General features: G+C 46.0%; 1 protein-coding gene across 1 annotated transcript; it reads left to right on the forward strand.

Moving 5' to 3' along the window:
* Positions 1–6,896: 6,896 nt before the first annotated feature.
* Positions 6,897–20,413, forward strand: ST13 (ST13 Hsp70 interacting protein). The gene is made up of 12 exons (XM_044677466.1): positions 6,897–6,987; positions 7,952–8,027; positions 8,138–8,208; positions 9,196–9,262; positions 10,000–10,084; positions 10,260–10,370; positions 13,385–13,487; positions 14,169–14,285; positions 15,299–15,347; positions 15,844–15,846; positions 16,915–17,042; positions 18,112–20,413. The coding sequence occupies exons 1-12, from the start codon at positions 6,931–6,933 to the stop codon at positions 18,238–18,240; spliced, it is 996 nt and encodes a 331-aa protein (XP_044533401.1). The 5' UTR covers positions 6,897–6,930; the 3' UTR covers positions 18,241–20,413.
* Positions 20,414–23,790: the final 3,377 nt, after the last annotated feature.

The raw sequence follows: 23,790 nt of genomic DNA on the forward strand, positions 1-23,790 counted from the left end.
GGGAGGGGTGCGAGGGCCCAGGTGGGGGTTGGGGGGGGGGGCTACGTGCACTGGTTACTAGGTGGGAGGGGCGCGCGGGCTCGGAGTACGCAGAGAGGGCGCGCGCGCGGGCCCAGGTTACGGGGAGAAGGGAGCGCGGGCTCGGAGTGCGCAGAGGGGGAGGGGCGCGCGAGCCCGGAGTGCGCAGAGGGGGAGGGGCGCTGTTCTGGGCCGGTCGTTTCCGGCTGGGCCCTGCTGGTTCTCCCTGGGATTCTAAATACCTCCTGGACCTGGACCTGGCTGGAGGAGGGCGGGGTGGGGCCTTGTAGACCTGCTGGTCAGGCGGTGGGAGTGTCCCGGCTTTTCAGGGACACTGGCTCTTTGGCATTACCTCAAGGTCCAGGCCTGTTGGGTCATTTTTGGAGTGAGGGATTTGGGCCAAGGTCATTCAAGCAGCTCCAGGTTCAGTCTCCAATCCTTCCCTGACCCAAAGAGGGGGGCAACAGTGTGGGACCCGGACCGGAGAAGGTGTGATCTTTGAAAACCCCAGTGTAAGAAGCAGCTGGGTAGCTCAGTGGATTGAGTCAGGCCTAGAGACGGGAGGTCCTACTTTCAAATGTGGCCTCAGACACATCCCAGCTGTGTGACCCTGGGCAAGTCACTTGACCCCCATTGCCTACCCTTACCACTCTTCCGCCTTGGAGCCAATATACAGTATTGACTCCAAGACCGAAGGTAAGGGTTTATAAAATAAAAATACAGACTCATTCTGTGACTGGAGCCATACCCAAAGTCTTTCCAACATGGTAGGACTTTCTAGATTAATGATTAAAAAAAAAAAAAACGACCCAGTGTAGACCTTGTGGCCCTGAGTGGATGGATGCTGAACCCCTGGTGGGTACCTGTGGGAGCTTGCAGTGAACTGTTAGTCCCTGTGCAACACCTTAAAAATCTCTTTTAACCCCTAAAACAATTCTGGAGAGGTTGGGGCCATTGTCCTCATTTTACTGTGGAGGAAATGGGAGCAAACATGAAGTGAATGACTTGTGAAGCCCAAGCTTCACACAGCTAATGAGTGTCTGAGATAAGATTTGAATTCAGAGCTTCCTTTCAGGCCTTTGTTGACAGCACAACTGTGACTGAGAGTAATATAGCCAGGGAGACTGAGGCTCAGGTGGGGTGGCCAAGGTCACCCTCTCAGCCTGAAGTACCCTGGGGGCTCATGAAGAATCCAATCCTCCTTTCCCGAAGTTTCACTTTTCAGATGCCCTCGTGGCATCTGCTCCCTTAGAGCAGCCTTAGAGGTGATGATGGCAAAGGCCACTTGGAAAAGTCATGACCAGAGTTCATATCTGATGGGGTTTTTTTTACAAGTTTGTGGTTTTGCATGCATGATGTTCACATTGATATTCCTAAAGCCCCATTTGGGCCAGTTGCCTGCCCTCTGATATCTGTAGGATAAAATCAGATCTCTGGCATCGAAGTCTTTCCCAATCTGCCTCTAGAACACCTCTTCCAGGATGAGTTTTCATTACTCTCTTTCACATGTCCTCCAAACAGATCCAACCTGTTGTTTCCTCTGGATGACCTTGCGTTTTCCATTTCTGTCCTTTTGGACACCTGGGTTTGGAATGAACTCTTCCCTACAAAACTGTACTCTCTTCTGTCTTTGTATGACTTTTGTGTTTACTATTGGGCCGGAATCTCCAGTGTCTGATTGGGCAAGTGGTTTTTTTTTTTTATTTGGATGAGGGAAAGAAGACTGGACTAAGAAGGGTCACAAGACCCAACTGCCCCTTAAGAGAGATCCCAGATTAGTCTTCTTGTGCCAGACACTGGAGGCTTCTTTTCATTAAAATGAGGGGCTTGAACTACGTGCTCTAGAGCTACGTCCACCACATCTAGAGCATTCCAGAGTCCAGGTTTGATTTCATCTTTAGGGTGCTGGATGCTTCCCAGCTATAGCATTATGAATCTGTTATTAGAAGTTTTATGTGTCCTCCAACAACAAAACCAACAGTTAAGCACTATTGATAAAATAACTATCTAACCGGCTGTCCCCATAGTTCCCTTTCCCTAGAGAGGAATGAATAAATGAAGGAATGATTGTTTGAATGAGAATAAAATGAGTTGGTGCTTCCTGTGTGCCCAGTGCTGTGCCTTGCAGTGAGAACACACAAAGAAAGTTAGCTCTTCATCTCCAGGAGCTCCCATTTGAAGTCAGATGGCTTTGGGGTTCACCAGTAATAGCATTGAACTCTCGTAAATAATAGCAGTTTCTGATGTTAACGTTTGACAATGAGAAATCATGTTTTATCATCTTTTCTTCAGGGCCAGGATTGATGAGTTTGGTGGCTTTTGGGTGTTGAACTTTCGTTATGTTTGTACATCTGTCTATTGGTTCTCCTGGCTCTGCTGCTTGCTTTCCCCAACAGTTGCTCTAAGCCTAGCAAGCTTCTGTTTCTTCTGTTAGTCTCTCAATAAGCACTTACATTAAGTGATTACTCTTTGGTAATCTCAACTATCATTTCTCTTTAGAATACTTTTTGAGATCTCCAGCCTCTCCCTTGAGCTTTGGTTGGTAAGTTAAAGGAACCTTCTTTTAGTAGTGATTGGAAGCATTTTTCATGTTTTAATGCAACTCTTGTGGGAGTTGACCCAGTACTTGATTCCTATTTGACCATGTGAACCTAGTAGCGAGCATTCTTATATTTTTGTCTTGGATCAAAAAATGTCTCTTCCTAGAAGACTGAGGCAGTCTTTTAATGTACTCGATTTATTTTTTCTAATTCAACTTACTCCAATTTTGTTTACACAAAGAAAGGCAGGACTGTCTTCACCCTGGTTGCAATACTTGATTTTTTCCAAAGGATAAAGTGAACCCAGGACTAAAGCTGTGACAACCAGCAACAGGAAATTACTCACTGAAAGAATCTCAGTCATCTTCTGTAAATCAACATTTTTGCCCTCAGCACAAACTATAGCATCTCTAGAGTAAAAAATTTTACACCACATTTTTATTGATGCTTTTAAAAAGCACTGCTGTCACTTTCCATTGACTCCCCCAGTCTATGGTTTTTTATGCTAAAATTAGTCTGTGTGAGATTTTCACCAAAAGGCTTTTTTTGGTCTATTAACCCAGCTTGTCTGAGATTCTGAGCTTGTTCCTTTAGCATTCTGGGAAAGGTTTATCCATTATCCTTCTATTTGTTGTTTCAGTAACATTAGCCAACATGAGTTTCTGTGGATTCTGGAATTTTGAGACTTCAAATTTTTGAGAGACTTCCTGATTGTTTAAGTACTTAAATGGATTTGTGATGTCTTTAGTTCTGGAATTTTCTTCCAAGGTACTGATGACAATTCATCCATCCCTGCTCGTCCCACAATACCCTTGTCCCTGGCCTTCCAGAAGTTGCTAGAACCCTTCCTTGATCTCTGCTGACACGTTGAGGATACCAGTGGAGCATTCCCCTCATCCTCATTCTTGCCATGTAACCAGTCCATTCTTACTACTAGACTCTTCCATACATTTCCCTTGATGACATCCCTTATTCCTTTTCTTCGTTGGAGTTACGAGTTGGTCAGATGAGGCCCACTCACGCCCCCTTCACCATTCCATTCTCTTTACTTCATTCCTCTTTAGTTCTTCAGGGACAAGGGTAATGTGGGATGGGCAGCAACAGTGTTATAATGAGAAATTTTTGAAGATTGCTTTTGCTGTTGTGGAAAGCTTTGAATAAATAAAAGGGCTTTCTAGCTGAAAAAAAGCCAGGCCACTCTCTTCCTTTCATTTTGCCTCAGCTCATTTATTATCCATCCCTCCTGAATGGGTTCTACTGGGTTAGAGGCATGTGCTGGGGGACTTTCTCATCCATTTGGTCTTTTCCTTTGTGGACAAATGGTGGATTCCTTTGAACTCATAATCACCTAGCATTCTTGCCTACAGCTATCTTCTCTTTTGGCAAGTCAAATTTTTGCTAGCTAAAGGGTTTTTGATCTCTTCTAGTCTAGTTTTAGCAGTTGAATTAGTTTAATTCCTGTCTCTTCCTTGGAGTGTCCTGCTGCCTTAGTGAGGTTGGCTGGCTTGCCTTGTGAAATGACTGACCCTTTGTTCACAGGATTGACTGGGAGGTGCGTGGGTTCTAGTTCCCCTTGGGCTTACCTGATTATTGCTGCTGCTGGTGGCGAGGAAGGTGGCTTCTTTACAATGATTTCTCCCCTTAGCGAGGGAGGATACCGTTATTCTGAAGGTTCTGGGCTCTGGTGGTGGTGGTGTTGGACTTGGATGTGTCTCTGTTCCTTGCTCCATTAGTTAGGAGCCTCTAAGACCTGTTCTGAGTCTCTTACAGATTTCTCTCTCACACGCGCACACACGCACGCGCACGCTCCTTGGTCCATGGTGTTGATTTTGAACAGTTTGTTGAGGCAGGGCCAGAAGGAGATGGTAAAAGGTCCTGGAATTGATGGCGTCAGCACCTGAGGGATCTGGGAAACCCCCCTCCTCCCCTTTTTGTTAAGTGCCAGCTGAGTGTAGAGGCTTTCATTCTCCTGACTCTTATGTGCTCAGAAGTGATAGGACCACTGGCCCCTGCTGTGGTCACAGCCCAGATGAAATGCTGCCTTCAGTTCTGGACAGTCTTTTGGGAGGGATGGAGGTGAGTAACCTCTTAAGCCCAAGTTTAGCCTTCAGAACATCAGACTTGTATGACAGCTAGACAGGTGTCTGGCAGGCGAGGAGGGTGGTTAGTGACTGTGCCGGGCCATTCTAACCCCAGAGATTTGCAGTTGTCCCCTGTGAATGATGATGACATCCTGCCCCCTCAGGATACTGGGCCCTGTTGCCCACCCCTGACCTGCTGCTAGGATTCAACAAATAGATATTCTAGAGTTTATATCAGAGGTTTTTGGTTTTGATGTTAGTTTCATTTTCAAATGCTCTTGCCCTGGTGCCCAGCCATCTTTTGAAACCAAGACTAAAAAAAAAGAGGGGAGTGGGGTCAGCTGAAGAGCTACCCTCTGCTCACTGAGCCGTGCATTTTCTCCCTCTTTGAGGCCCAATTTATTTAGTGCTTCCTGGGGCTCAGTGAGGCAGGCACTCACAGAGTTGGGTGCTGGTGGGATAGTGTCTCTGAAATTCTTTTAATTCCCTCCACCACAGCTCTGGGAATGAAAACTGTCCTTTCCTTCAAGGGCTTAATTTAATTGGGGAGACGAGAACCAGAGAAATTACTCATCCAGATTAGTTGTCCTTGCCCAGGTGAGATCCGGAAAGTTCTTCTTAGAAAGATCTCCCTGAAAAGGTCAAGCACTTGTGCCGGGAGGCAGGTTGGAAGGAAGGGACTCCTCCGGAGGACATGCCAGAGTGTTGGCCTCCATTTTAAGCATAGAGGTTGCCTTTGTGGGAGGATCAGAAAGAGCTCATGATGGAAAACCTGGCATTTTATGCAGTGCTGAAGGGTTACAAGACATTTTGTTTTTTTTTTTTCATCCAAAAAATCATTTAAGATGTAGAGAACAGTAATGGGATAATTGTTTCCCAGTTTTATAGATGAAGTAGACTCGGGGCTAAGTGACTTGCCCAGGGCCACATGGCAAGGACCTGGATTCCATTGTAGAATTTCATGCTTACTGCTGGGTTCTTGGGAAGTTATATGTACAGCTCATTTGGCTCATCTGCATATTAAAGGGATTAGCCTAAACATAAGGGGTATCTGGACTTCCCTCTAATTCCATAGCAGGGATCCTGTAACTCTACCCTAGGCCTTTTGTCTCCAAATTATGACCCATTTCTTGGAGTGGTGGGAAGAATCATGAATTTGTTTGTGCAGAAAGAAATCAGATGAAAAAGGCATGAAATAATCATGTGACGCCCTAACAGAAGTCAGGGGAGATAAAGATTGGTGGGGAGACAATTGGAGAACCTTCTAGAAGTGACTTGGGTTGGGCGTGGGGGTCTTAAGGTGTTGCATAATAAGCATTTACGGAATTTGGTAGCATAGAATGCCAAATTGGACTGAAGAGAGAGGCCAGAATGCAGATTATTCCGGAGGACATTAGGAGGTCATCCAGACCAACCCTTACATAAAGTACAAATCTCACAAAAACAACCCCAGAGCTCTAATTGTGTAGGAAATTTTTCCTCATTTTGAGTTCCACCTGCCCACCCCCATGTCCATTGCTTCCTACTTCTTAATAGCTTGAAAAATGATGGTTGATTGTTTGAAGGGGATAGCAGAGGTCAAGGCAGGTTTTTTTCTCCTATTATAGGAGCTGAAATCAATAAAAAGGACATTTGGTTCAGCATACAAAGCAAAAGTTATTTTTATTGTTATTGTTCCATCATTTCAGTCATGTCTGATTCTTCCTTACCCCTTGTGGGGTTTTCTTGGCAAAGATCCTGAAGTGGTTTGCCTTCTCCAGCTCATTTTACAGATGAAGAAACAGAGACAAGCAAGGTTAAGTGACTTACCCAAGGTCACACAGCGAGGAAGTATCTGAGCCCAGATTTGAACTCAAGAAGTTGAATCTTTCTGCCTCCTGACCCAACAGTTTATCTACTGTGCTGCCTAGCTGCCCTGTCATAAATTATTAATCTGTTAGATATTTCAGCAATAAGACTAAAAGGTTGCATGTAGTTCTGCAGGGGAACCTGGCTGATGAAGAGAGGACTCTTTTCATGGTGTTAACAAAACTTTGCCAACTAAAAAGGATACTGTTGGACAGAACACAGCAATCCTTGAAACCCGGGCTCTTTTCAAGCATGCAGACGGTCACTGTGGGACTCTGAGCTGTCCTGTTTGGCTGTGATTCCTCCCAGGCATTCTGTTCTTTCCTGGAGTGTAGCCATTCATAGTCTGCCACCCTAACAACGTAATACAGCTATTTGGGTTAAGCAATTTGCTTTTGTATTTTCGTAACATTCTGATTTTTTTTTTCTTCCCTTGGTGCAGTATGGGTGGTAAAATTCCACCTGCTCCACAAAAAGCAAAATCAGAAGAAAGAATCAAGGTAAGTAGAGATGAATTCTAATTGCACGATTGTCAGTTGTGGGTAACTGGCTGTTTTTTTTTCTCTCATGTTTTGTTTTGTTCAGCCAAGAGCCACCTTCTTACTCCTCAAACCCTCCCCAACCCCCTTTTCCAATTGAGAACATAAGAAAAAAAACATCGGACTCTGCCCTGGATCAGACCCCGCTGGGAGCATTGATAGGAACGGCCGGGCCTGGGTCTGGGGCCTCCTTGTGTGTTGTTACATCACCTCTTCTGCCCTGATTGTCCCCAACATCTTCCAGCCTTTCTTTCTGACTCCCTTTGCCCACCTGGGCTAAAGGACTCCCTGGGATTTTCTCTGGTTTTCTCCATCAGGAGTCATTCTGGTGTATTTTCTAGTTTGGTTTGGAGGAATCGTGGGCTACTCCACTCTCTTGGGGGTTCTGTTTAGAATCTGTTTAACCCTCCTCCCCCTCCAGTTTCCTAAAGTAGCTGGCTCTTTGTATCTGCTTAATTAGTCTGTCAGGTTTTTTTGAGGTAAGAAAAAAAATCCATTCTGAAAATCTGACTTTTGACTTCTAGCGTGCATGAGAGGGAGGGCATAAGCATTTATTAAGTACCTGCTGTGTACCAGCACCCTGCTAAGAACTTTACATTAAACATCTCGTGGCATGTGGATGATTTCGAGCTGAGTGCTACGTACGGCCTGGGCATGGTAAACCCAAACCAGAGCATTTGGGAATGAAGGAAGGAGCATCTTCAAAGATAGAATTGAACTCTTTTTCTGTCCATTGACTTTTTCATGCTTAGTGTTCTTTGAGATGAACAGCCCAGACTCTGAAAACGGGAGGGTTTCACCGCATCACCCAGTCCCTGCCCTCTGTGCTGCCGTAGAGTTGTATGAAGAGTATGTGAGCTCTTATTGTGAAGAGACTTTGTTATCGAGCCCAATCTGACTTTGTTGTTGGCCCTTCTTTTGTCAGGAGGAAAAAACTGAAAGTAAGAAACCAGAGGAACCCCCAAAGCTAGAAGAGCTAGAAAGTGAGGAAAGTGACGTAGGTGAGGAAGATGTGGGCACTTGGTGCTGGATTCAGCTTGTACTGGGAGCTCAGGAAAACCTCTACCAAATGGCTTATACGTTTGTGTTTTCTCAACTTTGCCACCTGCAGAGATTGATAATGAAGGAGTGATTGAAGCAGATACTGATTCCCCTCAGGAAATGGGAGATGAAAATGCAGAGGTGAGTTCAAGGCCAGCCTTTTTGTCTACCTTGAGGATTGGGGCAGATGCCAAGGCTCAGAACCCCAGGCTGCCCTTCACACAGCTGTCTTGAAGAGGAGGACTGCACTTGCTTCTCTTTTCTCTGGTTCTGAAGGATGGGTGAACAAGCATTAAGGGGCTACTTTATGCTGGCACTGTGTTGGGATCCAGTGGCCGAAGAAGAGATGAGGCCTAATTTAAAGGAGCTCACATCCTTCAGTGGAGACAGCAAGTTTGGAGTCCCTTCTGAATAGGTTCAAGGTGGCAGATTCGAGTCAGGAAAGTCAGAAAAGTGAACCATGGAGAACGGCGGTAGAGGGATGCGTGTGAAGGACTGTCCTTCAGCACAGTTTGACCTGACACTAGAGGGTGGGATAATGTGAGTCCAGGAAGAGAGGTGGGGGTGGCCCCTGCTGGGAAGGACTTTTTAGCTGTCATTCAACAAGAATTCATAGTTTTAGTCTTGAGGTAATTGGGAGCCCTTGGAGTTGGGGAGTGACATCTGCTCCTTCGCAGAAATCATTTTGCCAGCCAGGCGTTGGATGCACTAGTATAGGGAGAAATTACGCCAAGGTTATTAATGGATGACTGGTAGATGGGGGTATGAGGGTGTAGAGAAAAACCACACTGAGTTCTGTTTTGGACATGCTGTGTTTGAAGTGTTTCTGGGAAATTCATTGGAATGTCCAGTGGGGGCAGTTGGTGATGAGTCTGGCTCAAATGAAAGAAGTAGAGGCAGGCCAGAGCTTTGAAGTATTTTTCTGGAAATACAGGTCAACAAGAAGAGTGGAGGAGGGAGCAATCCAGGATGGAAGGGCAGGGCCCTGAACGGGTGGGAGGGATGCCAGCCTTGAGCACTGCCTCCCTTGCTCTTAGGCTCCAGGAGTGGAGGTCTCCCCTTTGCCCTCCATCTCTTCTCTCCTCCAGACCAGATGGGATTGATTGTCTTCTCTGAATCTTTCTCTAGGTAACAGATGAGATGATAGATCAGGCTAATGAAAAGAAGGTGGCAGCCATTGATGCCCTCAATAATGGTGAGTAATATGGGCTTCTCTGATCCTCAGGCAGCAACTGAAAGTCAGGAGGTAACTACTGTCCTAGACTCGTGCTGCAGGTGTGCCTGAAGAAAAGTGTCTGGTCTTTCCCCCCCCCTCTTTCTAGTACAGATGGCAAAGCTCTGGCAATTTGTTGTGTGAATGACTACCTAGAGGTACTGGAGAGAAACGTGCCATGTTTGGAGAACACTAAGAACGTTTCTTTTGCAAGAAGGTGGTGGGGATGCTTCTCAAGGCTAGGGGCCTCCAAGTGTCCTTAGCCGTGTGCTTTTCCAAACCCCTGGGGCCTCTCCTTTCCTCCCTTCTTCCCTCCCTCGCCTAGGGCCACACTACTAGGAAGTGTCTGGGGCCAAATTTGAACCCAGTCTCCAGGCCTGCCTCTCAATCCACTGAGATAGAATGGGGTGTCTGCAGCAGCCTTTTTGGCTAGGGAAGGAGGACTACACCACATTGAGAAAATATCAAGGATTTGCCGTGTGGAAGTGCCACGTTGAACAGTGTGTATCTTTCCAGGGCATTTATAGTTCAGGGGACCCTGAAGCAGACGTGTCTTCCTTTTTAATAGCCCTTTTTGTATGTCAGTCTAACCAATCACTGGCCTTTTGCTGGACTTGAAAAGTGTGTTAGATGACGGTTCTAGATGGTGTTTGGAAAATATTCAGTATTACTGAAAACCCAGAAGGGTTTTTTGCTTTGCTTCTTGGTGATTACTGTAGGTAACCTGGAGTCAGCCATTGAATTATTCACAGAGGCCATCAAACTAAACCCCCGTTTGGCTATTTTGTATGCTAAGAGAGCCAGGTAAGGAGCTGGGGGGGGGGGGCATTGGTGGTGGGGAGGGTAATGCTTTCAAATGGGGCTCTTACTCACTATTAGCTTTTCCTTTCATTGTAGGGACTTTGGTAGAATTGTTTTTGAAAATGTCTAGAATTTTGTCTGAAAAGAATGCTTTCTAATACCGAGTTTCTCTCTTCAGTATCTTTATAAAACTGCAGAAGCCTAATGCTGCTATTAGAGATTGTGACAGAGCTATTGAAATAAACCCAGACTCCGCCCAGCCCTACAAATGGCGAGGCAAAGCCCACAGGTAAGAGAGGGAGGAGGATGGCCCCAATCCATCCCAGGCCTTTCAGCTCTAGATCGCCCATTTATCGTACACTCCCTAAGGAGATTGATTCTAAAGAAACCAGCAGTCTCCGTTTAGCCTGGGCCCCGCACTTCCTGCTCCTACCGTCTGTTAAGGAGCATTGGGTCTGAAGGCTCTTTCTTTGGATTTAGGTTTAGGGCCAACGCTCAGCACTAGGGCTTAGAGGGCCGCTGAAGGCCATAGTTTGGTGTAAGACCTTCTGTGCTTACAGAAAGAGGATTTCCTTTGGATGAATTGAGAAGGAAGCGAGCAAACTTATGAAGAAAAGGAGGCAAGAAAGCTAAGGTGGCTTAGTTAGACAAGACTCCACGTGATGCTTAAAACTCCAGAGAGAGCTTGACTGGCTGCAACACTCAGGACCAGGTCCACTTGGATCTCTTTGGACTCGGAGATGGTGGCCCGTGTTAAGAGGGAGGGGACAGTCTACAGGTCCTTTAAGCGCTGAGCCAGTGAGGAAGGGAGGCAGGAGCCAGAGCTAAGAGGAAAGAGTGAAGCCCAGAGCCTAGAGTCTGGGACATTGTGTTCCAATCCAGCCTCCTGTGCTTCCTTAGCTGGGGAGGGGGTCCAGGAAGGTCACTGAACCTCTGCCTGCCTCAGTCTGCTCTGTAAAATGAAGAGAAGAGGGAGAGCAATTCCCTTCCGGGGCTGTTGGAAGAATCAGGGGGTAGGGGGGGATATATTTCTAAGGTGCTGAGAACAGGCCTGGCAATAGTAAGTGTTATAGTTGAGTTAGGTATTTTGAAGTTTCTCTGTGAACACGTTTTAAAGTAAATTGTATCAGGAGCTTCTCCTGGTTATGGCCTTAATAGAACAAACACATCCCTTCCAGGTCTGTCCTTGAATTTAGCCAAAAGGCTGTGATAAGTGTAGCCCAGAGTCCAGAGTGAAAAGAGTTCATTTCTTGGAGATTTGCGAGTGGAAGTGTTGATTAGACGAGATGATCAGAGGAGTGAGCCATCAGGATATTGGGTTCGAATTTCACTAGGCCAAGAGGAGCAAAGAGAGATTTAAGGCAGCATGAACTGAAACTTTTTCACTTAACTAAGAGAATGTCATCCTTTTCACGGGGAGGACAGAGTCATTTGGTTTTGTATCCCTAGAGGCATGTCAAAAATAAGATACTTGAATCGAAGACTGAGAGACTTTAAGAGCTTGGACCCACTGTGGGGGAGAGGCCTGTTTATTGAAAGGAGATCCCTTGTACCTTTTCCCCTTGAGGTCAGGCTCAAACTTTCTCTGCTCTTCATCAGTGGAGATATTAGAAACCAGGTAACCCAAATCTTGGGTGCAAAATTGTATTCAGTGATTCGGGTGCAGCTCCTAGAGTGTGCGAGGGAGAGTATAATTGCCTGGAGTGAGACTGTGACCAATAGAGGAGTTTAAAAGAGGCTCCATTGGGACCCAGGGAAGCTTCTAGGTAAGGGAATCTCAGGGTCAGACTCAAACTTTAGAAATATGAATTTGGTTACCTTGTGGAGAGGATGGATTTAGAGAAAGGAGGCTGGGGGCAGGGAAGGAGGAAAAGCTAAAGGTCCTTCAAGCACTGAACCAGTGAGGAAGGGGAGGGCAGGGGCTGAGTTTGAGAGGGAAAGGGTGACGTTTGGGTGAGATTGACTGAAAAGCTTTAGGTAGCAAAGGAGGACCCGGGGGCAACAGTGCCTGGGCCCAGAGTCTGGGAGTTCCAATCTGGCCTCGTATGCTTCCTAACAAAGAGACTCTTTTGGCAGTCCAGACCTGACTTGGGATGATTTGGGTGAATGGATGTGGAATAAATGGCAAAGTTGGAACCATCAAGACTTGGCAGCTAGTGAGATAGGAGGGGAGAGGGCAGCCTACTTTATACTTCATAAAGAAAGACCATTTGCTTCTGGTCTCCTTTTGTGGTTTAGTCATTTTTCAGTTGTGTCCAAGTCTTTGTGACTTTTCATGGGGTTTTCTTGGAGCAGCTGGCCATTTCCTTCTCCACCTCATTTAACAGTTGAGGAAACAGGATAACAGAGTGAAATGACTTGTCCAGGGTCACCCAGCTACTAAGTTTCTGAGGCCAGGTTTGAACTCAGGAAGAAGATTCTTCTTGGCTCTGGCCCCAGGTTTTTTCTGCTGGTCCCTAATTGCATTTAAAAATAAACAAATGGAATTCCGAGTCAGTATATGTGGTTTTGTAGTCAGGTTGGGGTTTTTTTTGAGCTGTGGCAGACATGAGTTGGGACTCCTCTTTGGGTCCTGCCTTTTGGACGTAAGCCAGTCCACATGGGAGACCTAAGTAGCCCAACGTTGGACCGATTCTGTGTCTGTGCCAGAGCCAGTGCTCAGTAGTAAGGTGATTTAAGGGCCTGCGACTGTGGGCTGTTGTCGAGGAAATGATGATCAGGAGCTGATGGGATAGGATACCCATTACATCTAAAAACAAAAAGGGAACCGTTTTCCATATATTCTTTTTTTATTATTCTTTTTATTTTTTTTAAACTCTTAACTTCTGTGTATTGGCTTCTAGGTGGAAAAGTGGTAAGGGTGGACAATGGGGGTCAAGTGACTTGCCCAGGGTCACACAGCTGGGAAGTGTCTGAGGCTGGATTTGAACCTAGGACCTCCCGTCTCTAGGCTTGACTCTCAATCCACTGAGCTACCCAGCTGTCCCATATATTCTTTTTACCCCTTGTTGAGTGTTTCCTTCAAACAGTAAGTAGCCAGACCCATTTCTGAGACCTGTTCTTTTTTAGCTATGTCAGAATTCGTAGGCTCACAATGTGGCAGTGTGAGGGGTAAAGCAGAGACCACATAGAAACATGAGTGAGCCACCAGGCTTTTGATTTTTGCCCGACTCATTTAGTTCTTTAGAATTGCCCTCTTATTTTAGTTCGCTCTGACCTGAAAAGCAGGTTCGGTGACCCACCGAGACTGCAGCGAGAAAACACAGGAAGAAATTTCTAAATTAATTGCTAAATCCATTTTAGACTCCTTGGCCACTGGGAGGAGTCCGCCCGGGATCTTGCCATGGCTTGTAAACTGGACTATGATGAAGATGCTAGTGCTATGCTGAAGGAAGTCCAGCCGAGGGTGAGTTAAGACAAGCATGGTGTCTGGAAAAATAGTCTCTCAGAGGCGAGTTTGCTAGAAGTAGCCCAAGAGAGGCAGGTTAGGTAAGCTCCCTGACCGTCACAAGGAGATGGACCCTTGGCGTTTGGCACGTGTAGGGAGATGGTCCTGAAATGATCCCTCATGACCCCTGGACGTGTGCCTCAGAACTAAATGAAGTTCAAAAGATTCACCCTGGGAAGGCGGCAGTGGTATAAATCCCTTCCAGTATAGCTAATGGGGTGGAGAAAGGACTCCCTGTGGTCCTGGGTGGCCACTGTGTAGAGGGGTCACTGTACCCAACCACAAGAGGGCATTCAATCCCTTCTGATTTTCAGAGTTGGCCTGTATTCTCACAGATGCAGTTTTTCCCTTCTATGGGAGTATTCTCATAAATTGCATATAAATTACTGCTGCTGGGCTTCTTCTCATCAAGCCTTCGTTACGGCCTAGTTGTAGCAAATAGGTGGCCTTGATTTGCTAAACAAAATCATTCTTTATTTGGCCGTCTCCAACTTTTTATGGTCAGGGATAGTAAGTTGTACATTTTCTTTCTGTATATGCAGGTTGCAGAGAGATTTCTTGGGTAGTCGTTGTCCAGATTTTTTTTTTCTTTATTTGTACTGTAGGAAAAAACATTTCTCTTTGTGTTTGTTGTACCAGGCCCAGAAGATTGCTGAACATCGGCGAAAATATGAAAGAAAACGCGAGGAGCGAGAGATTAAAGAAAGGATAGAGAGGGTGAAGAAGGCTCGGGAGGAACATGAGCGAGCCCAAAGGGTAAAGTCTTTGAACTGAGGCTCTGTCATTGCCGCTTATGTGCCATACAAGTCTATAGGATCATAGTGGTGATAGAAAGAGGGGTGGGCCCATTGGGCAGCTTTCTCGTATAGTTTACATCCAGGGTACCTCTTTAGTGAATGGGTAGCTCCCACCTCAGAGGAAAAGGAAGCCCAGTCATTCAGCATGTTCCTATCTAAGGCAGCACATTTGTGTCTCTTGAAATACAGGAGGATTTCTGCCCACTGAGCTAAAATTGAGGTTTGAGCACTGTCGTTCTGGGGGCCTCTTGGGCCTGCCTAATGTTTTTCTGTCCACTGCTCTATCAGGGAATTCTCTGTTCAGAGTAGTAGTAGTAGATTATAAGTTAATTCCAAAGCAGAAAACCTCACAATTAACCACCAAGTTGAAATTTTTCATCCCAGAAGATATTTTCCCCCTCATTATTGTCATGCTTCAGTCTCACTTTTAGAAAGAATGCAAACTGCATTGTTAGTTCCTGAATAGTGGCCACCCTTGTATCTCCGTCCTTTAAAAACAAGACAACAAAACCCGGGGGGGGGGGGGTTCCAGGAGCCCCATGCCTTTTGTATGGAGAACCATGGCCTAGAAGACTGGTCATGAGAATCCAGGGGGCCGGGATATGTCATCTTGGTGCCCCCCCAAAATGAAACTTAGTCTCTTGGAAGAAGTATAAACGTTGAGTTAAATAGTTTGTTGCCCAGTGTGTGCCCGGTATTACCATTCATTTAGGATGAACTGTACTTGAGTAGTTTTTCTTTTTCTGGTCCTCGTATTGGCATTTTAACACTCACCTAGTAGAAATGCTACTATCTTTGGTAGGTTTTTTAAGACTAAATATAAAGGGGTTCAGTGCAAAGTTGTCAGGGGGCAGCTTCTTCTGGGAGTGGGGCTTGAGCTCTCTTAGACATTGGTCTGAGGCAAGTGATTAAGAAAACATCAAGATGATTCTTTTGGAATGATGGATGGACTTTTTTCTTTTCTCTTCAAAGGAGGAAGAGGCCCGGCGAACTTCAGGAGCCCATTTTGGCTCTTTTCCAGGTACTACCCGATAAAAATGAAAAGAAAAAAAAAACATAATGTTTAGAATTATGGAAGTGGATCTTGTTGAGTTCTGTGCCTCCCAGGCCTGAATTCCTGCTTCTCTCTGCCAGATGAATGAGGAGCTCTTAGGAAATTGTCAGGCAAAAATGTTTTTTCACAAACTCCAAGAAGCCTTCGGGTTGTTGCAGTAGAATTTTCTTGTATATGTATTACTGGAGATCAGACTCTTTAGAAGATCTGGAGAAGAATAAGCATATGTAAACAAACATGAACTGGACTAAGGATTTTAGGGGCAGACCTGAAGAGAGGGCAATTGCTCCAGGGGGATGGCAGGGCAAGAAGACCAGATTGGCTGGACTAAGGGAACAGTGTTAATTAAAAGCACCAAGTTCTCCACACGTTTCCCCTTCTATCCCCTGTGACTTAAAATGTTGGCACACAGTGGGCAGGGAATGGTGGTTATTTCAGTGGCAGTTGTTGGCCTTAGGGACAGGAGGTCTGGGAGAGGTCACCGAGCCTACCCTCCCCCCTCATGTATAGAGGAAGAAAAGGGAGCCTTGTCTAGGGTCATCTGGAGGGAGGAAAGTTGAGGACCAGGGGTTGAACTTGGGGGTGAGGGTGGTCTCTTTCCTCCAAATCCTAGGATTTTCCATTGTGCCAAGGGACTTTCCATAGGATGATGTGAAGTCGCACCAGCCTTCTTCAGTTTGGACTTGGGATGACTCCATTAGTGGGCACTAATGAGCAAGTCCTAATCATGGTGGCATTGAAGTGGAATCCCTAAAATGTAAATCATCTGACATTACGGGCCCTGTTGAGGAAAGATGTCAAGAGTTGAAGGAAGGAGATGGTGGACCAAGGGAAAGTGGTTCACTCAGCAGCTTCTTCCTTTCCCTGATGACTTTATTAATAAGAACTGCGGGCTGCTTAAGGTGGCTTCAGTTGTAATTTGCTGCATTCTAAGATGGAAGATGAATACTATGGTTTAGCCTGAAACACTGATCAACAGAATTACTTGGAAAGCCAGAGCTTCTTGTCCTTTTCTGATTGTGTAGGCCATCTGTATGGAACACAAGCCTTGAGACACGTGGGACCTGAACCAGATTAGAAAGTGATTAGGAAATTACATGGCAGCCTAGGTAACACGATGTTCTAAAATGTGGCCGATAGGAATCCTTTGGTATGGTTTAGTGGCCCGATTTCTAAGATAATAAGTGCCCCTTTGATTAAGGGCATATGAGATTGAGGCAGCTAGGTAGCTCAGTGGAAGAGAGCCAGGCCTGTAGCTTGGCGGTCCTACTTAATCTGGCTTCAGCTACTTTGGGGCAAATCCCTTCACCCTGGTTGCCTCATCTGCCTTGGAACTAATACCTAGTTTTGATTCTGAGCCAGAAGATAGATCCATAGATTGAGGCCTGAGTTAGCATTTGGCAGCCACCTCGGATGTGTGTGGTTGAGTTGGTGAAGAGTAGCCCCATGTCGCGGGCCTTGGGCGGCCTGTTTGTGAGAGCCTGGCCACCGTATGTGAACTTTTGGTTAGTTTTGTTTTGTTCTTGTTTTGCAGGTTTTCCTGGAGGCATGCCTGGGAACTTTGGAGGCATGCCTGGCATGGGAGGGGCCATGCCCGGGATGGCAGGAATGCCGGGCCTCAATGAGATTCTTAGTGACCCGGAAGTGCTTGCAGCCATGCAGGTGAGACTTTCCCTACTGGGTGTAGGTAGGAGTAGTGACTATTTGTTCCCATTACCACTTAGACAGTTGGAGGAATCAGGCTCTTCTTGTCAAGTGGTTGATGGTTTGTTCAAGGAACTCCAGAAGGCCCCCACTGTGGTCAGGACCTGGGGGAGAGATACTGAGGTCATCAGTGTGACCTTTAGGACCCAAACAGACTTTTTTCCCCCAGTTTCCCTCTTGACCTTGACCCTGCCTAGCTCGTGGTGGTAAGATGGTTTCACAGGCATGTGGACATAATGCTTTACCAAAGCCGTTCTCCAATGCCTCCTTGTTGGTTGAGGTTCTCTGGTCCAGGTGCCTCATCTGAGGACTGGCCTGGCTAAGTCTGGAGGACCCACATTTCTCATCAGAAAGCTTGGCCGATGTCGGATCTTTGCCACTTGTCTCCTGGCAAGTGAAGGGGCTGAGTCGGGCAGGGAGGAATGAACGACCCTGGAAAAAGAGGGTCAGCCTAGAAGTCTTCTTGTGGTGCAGTCGTGGAGTCTAAACTCCCTTTTTACTTTGTGATTCTTCTATAGTCTCTAGTTATTTGAGCTTTACAAGTGGTGGATAATAGAAAGAAGTGACAACTTCAGTCAGGATAAACGGGAATGTTGATGTTTCCTCTTCCTGTCCTGTGTTAGCATGTTGCTTCGGTAACAACAGGTCATGAATATAGAGGAAGTAGCACACAGTTTGACCCAGAACCAAAGTCTGCTCCAAGATGGATTGCCAGGAAAGAGCTCAAAAATGGGGCAGCGAGTGAGCGCCTAGCGGAGGGGAGGAGGAGAGGCATCAGCCCAGCCTGGTGGGATCTTGTAGGATCACCTTTTTTATGAGAAGCAGAGGATCGCCAGCAAACACAACAAACCCTGGCCTGGAAGGCCCAGGGGCCAGCCTGCTTCTGTCCACAGCCTGACCAGTTGACCCTGACAAAGCCAGAGGCCAGATGAAGGGGCAGCAGGATTTAGACTGATAGAGTAGTTCATCGGGGGCCCTTCTTCCTCCAGTCTAGCCCGTCTAATGTGTGTTACAACTTTGTTTGCAGGACCCAGAGGTGATGGTGGCGTTTCAGGATGTGGCTCAGAACCCCGCAAACATGTCCAAATATCAGAGCAACCCAAAGGTTATGAATCTCATCACCAAATTGTCAGCCAAATTTGGAGGTCAAGCATAAATGCCCTTTTAACAAATAAAGCCCTTACTGACGGAGAAACAACCCAGATCACTTAATGGACCTCGCAATAACACAAACCAAATGTACCTCTGACCTTCTGGTGAAGAAAGCTGGGGTGCTTGGAAGATAACTCCCCACCCCGTCCCCCTCCCTGCCCCCAGTGCAACAGGAGCATTTTACAGAGATCGGGTAGCCATTAGTCTAGCAGATTATGTTGTCCCACTCTGAATCACAAGCTTAAGAAACATAGAAGCATTTTCCCCAAACTTTAACATTACTTAAAGGAGAAAGGGAAAGTAGTGTTGAAATTATTTTCTTTTTACTCATCTTTTTGACTTTCCCTTGGACTTGATTAGCTTTTAGGGTGAGAAAGAAGAGACTTCTATTCAAGATTTCTTATCCAGTCATGGTGGAAAATTGGTCTCATCAGAGAGAGGCGAACATTCCTCATTTAACTATGTAAAATTTGAAATGGATTCGTGCTTCTTGATGTATTTTGATTTTGCTTTTTCCTTTAAATTCTGATGTGCTTTTGAAAAACCGCTTATTTTGACGGCAGAACCAACTGCGGGACCACCAGTGACATAGTAAATTCTTGGGCAGAGCCTGGAGCTGCCTGCCTTGAGGGCTACTGCAGTTTGTCCAGTGTTTTCTTCCCTGCACACGCATTAGAAAGTTGGGGCATTGTGGGTAAGAACCGAACCACCAAGCCATGCATTGTGTTGTGGGCATACTTTTGGGGAATGCTTCTGTGAAACTGATCCACCACCCTGTAACTTTGGCCCCTCTGTTGTCCAGTCTGTCTCTGTAATAGTGTGTGTTTCTGTTTAGGGAAAGGGAGGAGGAGGCTCCTTTTCTTTCTTCTTGGATGTGACCTTTCCCCAACAGCAGACACCTGGCTCGGCTCTCTTTTGGGTCTGTGTTTCCAGTTGTTTCCAGTGTCTCTTTCCCCCTCATTTAATTAGGCTAAAAATGGCCCTTGTCCAGTCGATATTTCTGAAGGCCGCCATTCAAACTCCTCTACCATTGCTGAATGCTTGGTTTAATGTAAAATGCCACACTTACTGTTTCTATGTAGGCTAATGCCCTTCACTTCTCCTTTGGCCAAGAGACTTCATTTTGATTCTCTGCGACCTTAAGGACCCCAACATGCTTACTTTTTTTTAACTAAACCATGGAGGGAAGAAGACGTCCCTGGTTTTTTTTCTTTTACTTGGGAAATAACCCTTGAAAATGACATTTGCATTAATCTTTCCATTTTGGGGAAGGAGGGCATGAGGATTAGTGGATATGTAAACGTGTAGGTGAACTTGGCTATGTGATCCAATATTAAAAATGTGATTTATCACTAGATTAGCTTTGTGATTATTTTTGCATTGTAGGATTGTTTCTTTTATGACATCTCATTGATGCTTTCTGTAGGGAGCTGTTGCTACAGTTAACACCTCTGTATTCCTTTCCTTAATTGGCTTCAGTAACTAAGTCAGGCACCGCACAGAAAACCGCTCTGGCTCCAGCTCCGGCTCCGGTTTTGCCCACCGTGCATGAGGCCTCCCATCTAAAGACATTCTGAAGGGCAGCTTGTTCTTGGGATGTTGCCTGTGCGACTAACTGAAATAGGCAAACTAACGAGTGTGGAATATATACCCTTATTAGAAGTCATTGGTAGGTGGGCGACACTTTGCCCAAGTAACGGGGCAGCAAGAGAACGAAGGGTGCCCCAAGGTGGGGACCTTGGGGTCAGGGAGCAGAGTGCGCTGTTGTTTTAACACCTTTCTTACATTCCCCGCAGAGTGACACCACAAACCCTCCTGGAGTCGCAGCCTTTTCACTTGGTTTAGTAAACCTTGATGTTTAAGCTGCACAAAAAGCTTGTCACAACTGATTCTGGGTAAGCCATTTGGAGCTTAGGAAAATGGCCTGGGTTCAGTGTTAGGCCTACTTGATTAGCAAATACAAAGCTTATTCTCCATTGATTTAGGAATGCAACTTAATAGCCAAGCCTGACTTTTTTTTATCCCTTGTACTAACAACCCTACAAGAAAGAAAGAAAAATGTGAAGGGAGGGTTTTTGGTTTTCAGGTTTTTTTTTTGTTTGTTTTTGCTGAAAAGTAGAAGTTATTGGATATTTCTAGTCACCTTCACTAATAAAAGTGTGGTTTTCAAACTGGAAGCTTTTGTACTGTCTCAATTGGCCAGCCAGAGTGGCGGAAAGGAGGAGGGACATCCCAGCTCGGGACTGCTGATGGTAAGAAGCTGTACGTGTGTCTCTGGGGAGTCGAAGAAGCAAATCCCACCGATTTGGAGATGGCTAGTGTCCAAAGTCAGGCCGTAAACCTTGTCTGTCTTAGGAGGGCTTGTGGGCATTGACATTGGTGCGCCACCATTGCATTCGCCTTCCTCCATGGGTTTGGGGCAGCTTTTAGCTTGCGAACTGTTGTGGGTTTATTTAAATATTAGGATTTAAGAATCGAGTGCTTGAGGGCAAGAAGGGAGGGGAATAAAAAGTGTGAAACGTGTAAATTGGGCCAGTTAGTGAGGGTGGTGGGCAGGAAATCAGACGAGAAACACACGGGCAGGCTCTGAGTGTCCTAAGAAGTGCTGAGGAAGGAGGGAGTGGAGTACCATAGTAAAACATCTCTTCTCTGGAGAGGAGCATATGGTCATTCACTGGGAAAACACTACAGCCAGCCTGTCTGGTGTGAACCAAGGCTCCAAAGTTTGAGTTCTAGAATTGTTCATAGACTCCCGTTACCGACTGGGCATCTGATTGTTGGCGTGGTGTGGACTATTCTGCTTTTACAATGTTTCTGCATTTAGAAGGTAATATTGATAAGGGATAGATACTGGCTAAATGTGCGGAAGTATATTTTTAAGTTTCTTAAAACATTAACATTTCTCTTCTGTGAGGAACAAAGTACCAGTGGATTTCTTTCCCATTCAGGCATAGCTTTGTTACACATTCGACTTCAGTTCGGGTCAAATTACTTTGTATGTTAGCACAGCCTCTATCTCTGGGAGGGAATAGCTTTTCCTCCAAATACAGTTTTCATAATTGATTCAAAGATACAAGCTATTGGTGGGGGCAGGGAGATGGCTTGGTAAGATTGAGAGCCAGGTCTAGAGATGGGAGGTTCTGGGTTCAAATGTGGCCTCGGACCCTTACTACCTGTATGACTGGGCAAGTCACTTAACCCCATTTGCCTAGCCCTTGCCCTTTTGTTGACAAAGTTATTTGAGTTGTTAACTAAGTTAGACATTAAGGGCTTAAAAGGGGGGGAAAGTATAAGAAAGAGAGGATGAATGATTTGGGGCTGGGAAAACTCAGAAATTGATAGTGATTCATGACCATGTGTCGTTAAATTTTATCTGCCCATACCCAGAGATTCTGGTTTCTCCCTTTTCCCTCACCCACTAAAGAAATCTGTAGGGGAAGAGGACCCAAATCCTGTGGACCCCCAGCAGGGGCAGCTAGGAAGGCTAGCTAGTATTAAGTAACATAAACAAGATGGGTATGCCATCATTAACGTGGTGAGCATTTTACCCTACCAGGAGTCAAGAAAGTGTCCGTTGAGGAATTGGTACCTGTCGAAGAGCTAGAACATGACAGTCCGGAGAAGACAAGTGATGAGGTGCCCAGTGAGGAGAGCTTTGATGTGTTGGACACTTCCACTGAGGATGAGCTTTGGATCACAGCAGGGCATTCCAGCCCTAAAACGTTTATCCTTAAGGGAAAGGACTCTTTCCCTAATAAACACAAATCCTGGGAGGTGAAGAGGTGGGGCGGAAAGAAAGTGAGAATTGAGGAACTGGAGGTTCCAAGCAGTGAAGAAGAGATGAGTGAAACTGTACCCTCTTTGGAAGATTGGGTCAGTGAGGAGGAGATAGAGGAGAGTGGAGCTTGAGGCCAAGAAATAAACGGCATGAGACAGCCCGGCTCCTTTACTTGCCAACTCTGTAGCCTTCTAAGGAAGCAGAAAGAAGGGCGCCAGGAGCCAGGAGAAGCAGGCACCTGGCAGCAAATTTGGTTAGCCCATAGCAAAGTGGGGGTGATTGACAACTAGGACCAGAGTGAGCAGCAGAGAAGGAAGAAGGCCATCAAAGAAGAGCAGCCAGTAATCTGGTGCCATACTTAGTAGTTGATTTTACATCCCCCACATTTCCCACCATGTCCCCTTCCCTCTCCCAGAGAGCCATCCCTCAAGGACAAAGAACTCCCCAAAGTAACAAAAAAGGGATGTGACCTGCAGGGCTTGCCATTCTCGGGTCCTTACTCCCCCCACCTCCACCTTGCAAAGGGCCAGAGGAGATTTCTTCCATCTCTTTAGGGCCCCAGCTTGGTGATGGGCTTTTTTTTATTCAAAGATAATTTCTTTTCCCAATTACATGTAATAATTTTCACCATATATTTTATCAAAATTACAAGATCCAAAGTGTCACCCTCCCTCCCTTTCCTTCCTTCCTCCCTCCCTCCCTCCCTCCCTCCCTTATTTCCTTCCTTCCTCCCTCCTCCCTCTCAGAGATGGTAAGTAATTTAATCTGGGTCGTACATGTATTATCATGCAAACTGTACCTCCATATAGGTCATTGTAAGAGAATACTCCCATAAAACCAAAACTCCAAATAAAACCGTAAATCAACGAATGTGAAAGATTGTCTGCTTTGATTCGTGTCTGACTCCACACACAGGTTCTTTTTCTGGAGGTGGATAGCATTCCCTATCGTCAATCCTTCAGAACTGTCCCAGGTCATTGTGTTGTGTATTGCTGAGAGTAGCCAAGTGTTTCAACAGTTGAACATCGTACACTTTGGCTGTTACTGTGTCCGCTGTTCTGATTCTGCATCCGTTCACATGGGTCCTTCCAGTTCTTAAAGAAATCCTGTTCAGCATTCCTTATAGCACAACAGCATTCCATCACCACCACATGCCACATTCCCCGGGGGATGGGTAGCCCCTCAATTTCCAATTCTTTGCCAAAGGGACAGATTTGGAAGCGTTGTGCTCGTTTCTTGTTCTTCCCATTTGCACTGGAGTCAGGAATGTTTTCCTGGCTCTGTCTACGGTGCATCAGATGATGCAGTGTTGCTCCTGGTACAAGGTGCCACCATTCATGCACCACAGGATGCGGATCCATTTCTGGATGGCTTCTGTTCTAGTTCTCTGCATCTACTAAAAGTGCAGCCTACAGACATTTCCATGGATCTTGACTCTTTGTCAAAGATCCCTGGAGGTAGGATGCACCCAGCTGGCTCAGAGGGTTTGTACATGCTACTTTCTTCCAGTACATCAACAGGTAGCTAGTTCTTTACGGCTATGGGCCAGACGCCCTGGAGACACTTCAAAGAATGAAGATCTATCTAGAGGATTTAAACAGCATTGGAGACAGTTAAATCGTAAGGTCCGGTCCGTTTGGGGGAGCAGGCCGGACTGGGAAAGTTGGGGGTATGAAATGAGGTCTTGACAGACATTTATCAGTTTGAGATGTCCAGTCAGTAGTTGGTGATGGACCAAGCTTGGATATGGTCATCATAGCATCTGGCTTCAGTGTC

This window comes from Gracilinanus agilis, chromosome 5 (genome assembly GCF_016433145.1).
Source record: "Gracilinanus agilis isolate LMUSP501 chromosome 5, AgileGrace, whole genome shotgun sequence".
Classification (NCBI taxonomy): domain Eukaryota; kingdom Metazoa; phylum Chordata; class Mammalia; order Didelphimorphia; family Didelphidae; genus Gracilinanus; species Gracilinanus agilis.

Excerpts from the sequence above, each read along its gene's own strand:
- ST13 (XM_044677466.1), top strand. The coding sequence starts at position 6,931 with ATGGGTGGTAAAATTCCACCTGCTCCACAAAAAGCAAAATCAGAAGAA. Across the intron at positions 8,028-8,137 it reads AAGTGAGGAAAGTGACGTAG|AGATTGATAATGAAGGAGTG; the intron begins GTGAGGAAGATG and ends TGCCACCTGCAG. Across the intron at positions 10,371-13,384 it reads TGGCGAGGCAAAGCCCACAG|ACTCCTTGGCCACTGGGAGG; the intron begins GTAAGAGAGGGA and ends AATCCATTTTAG.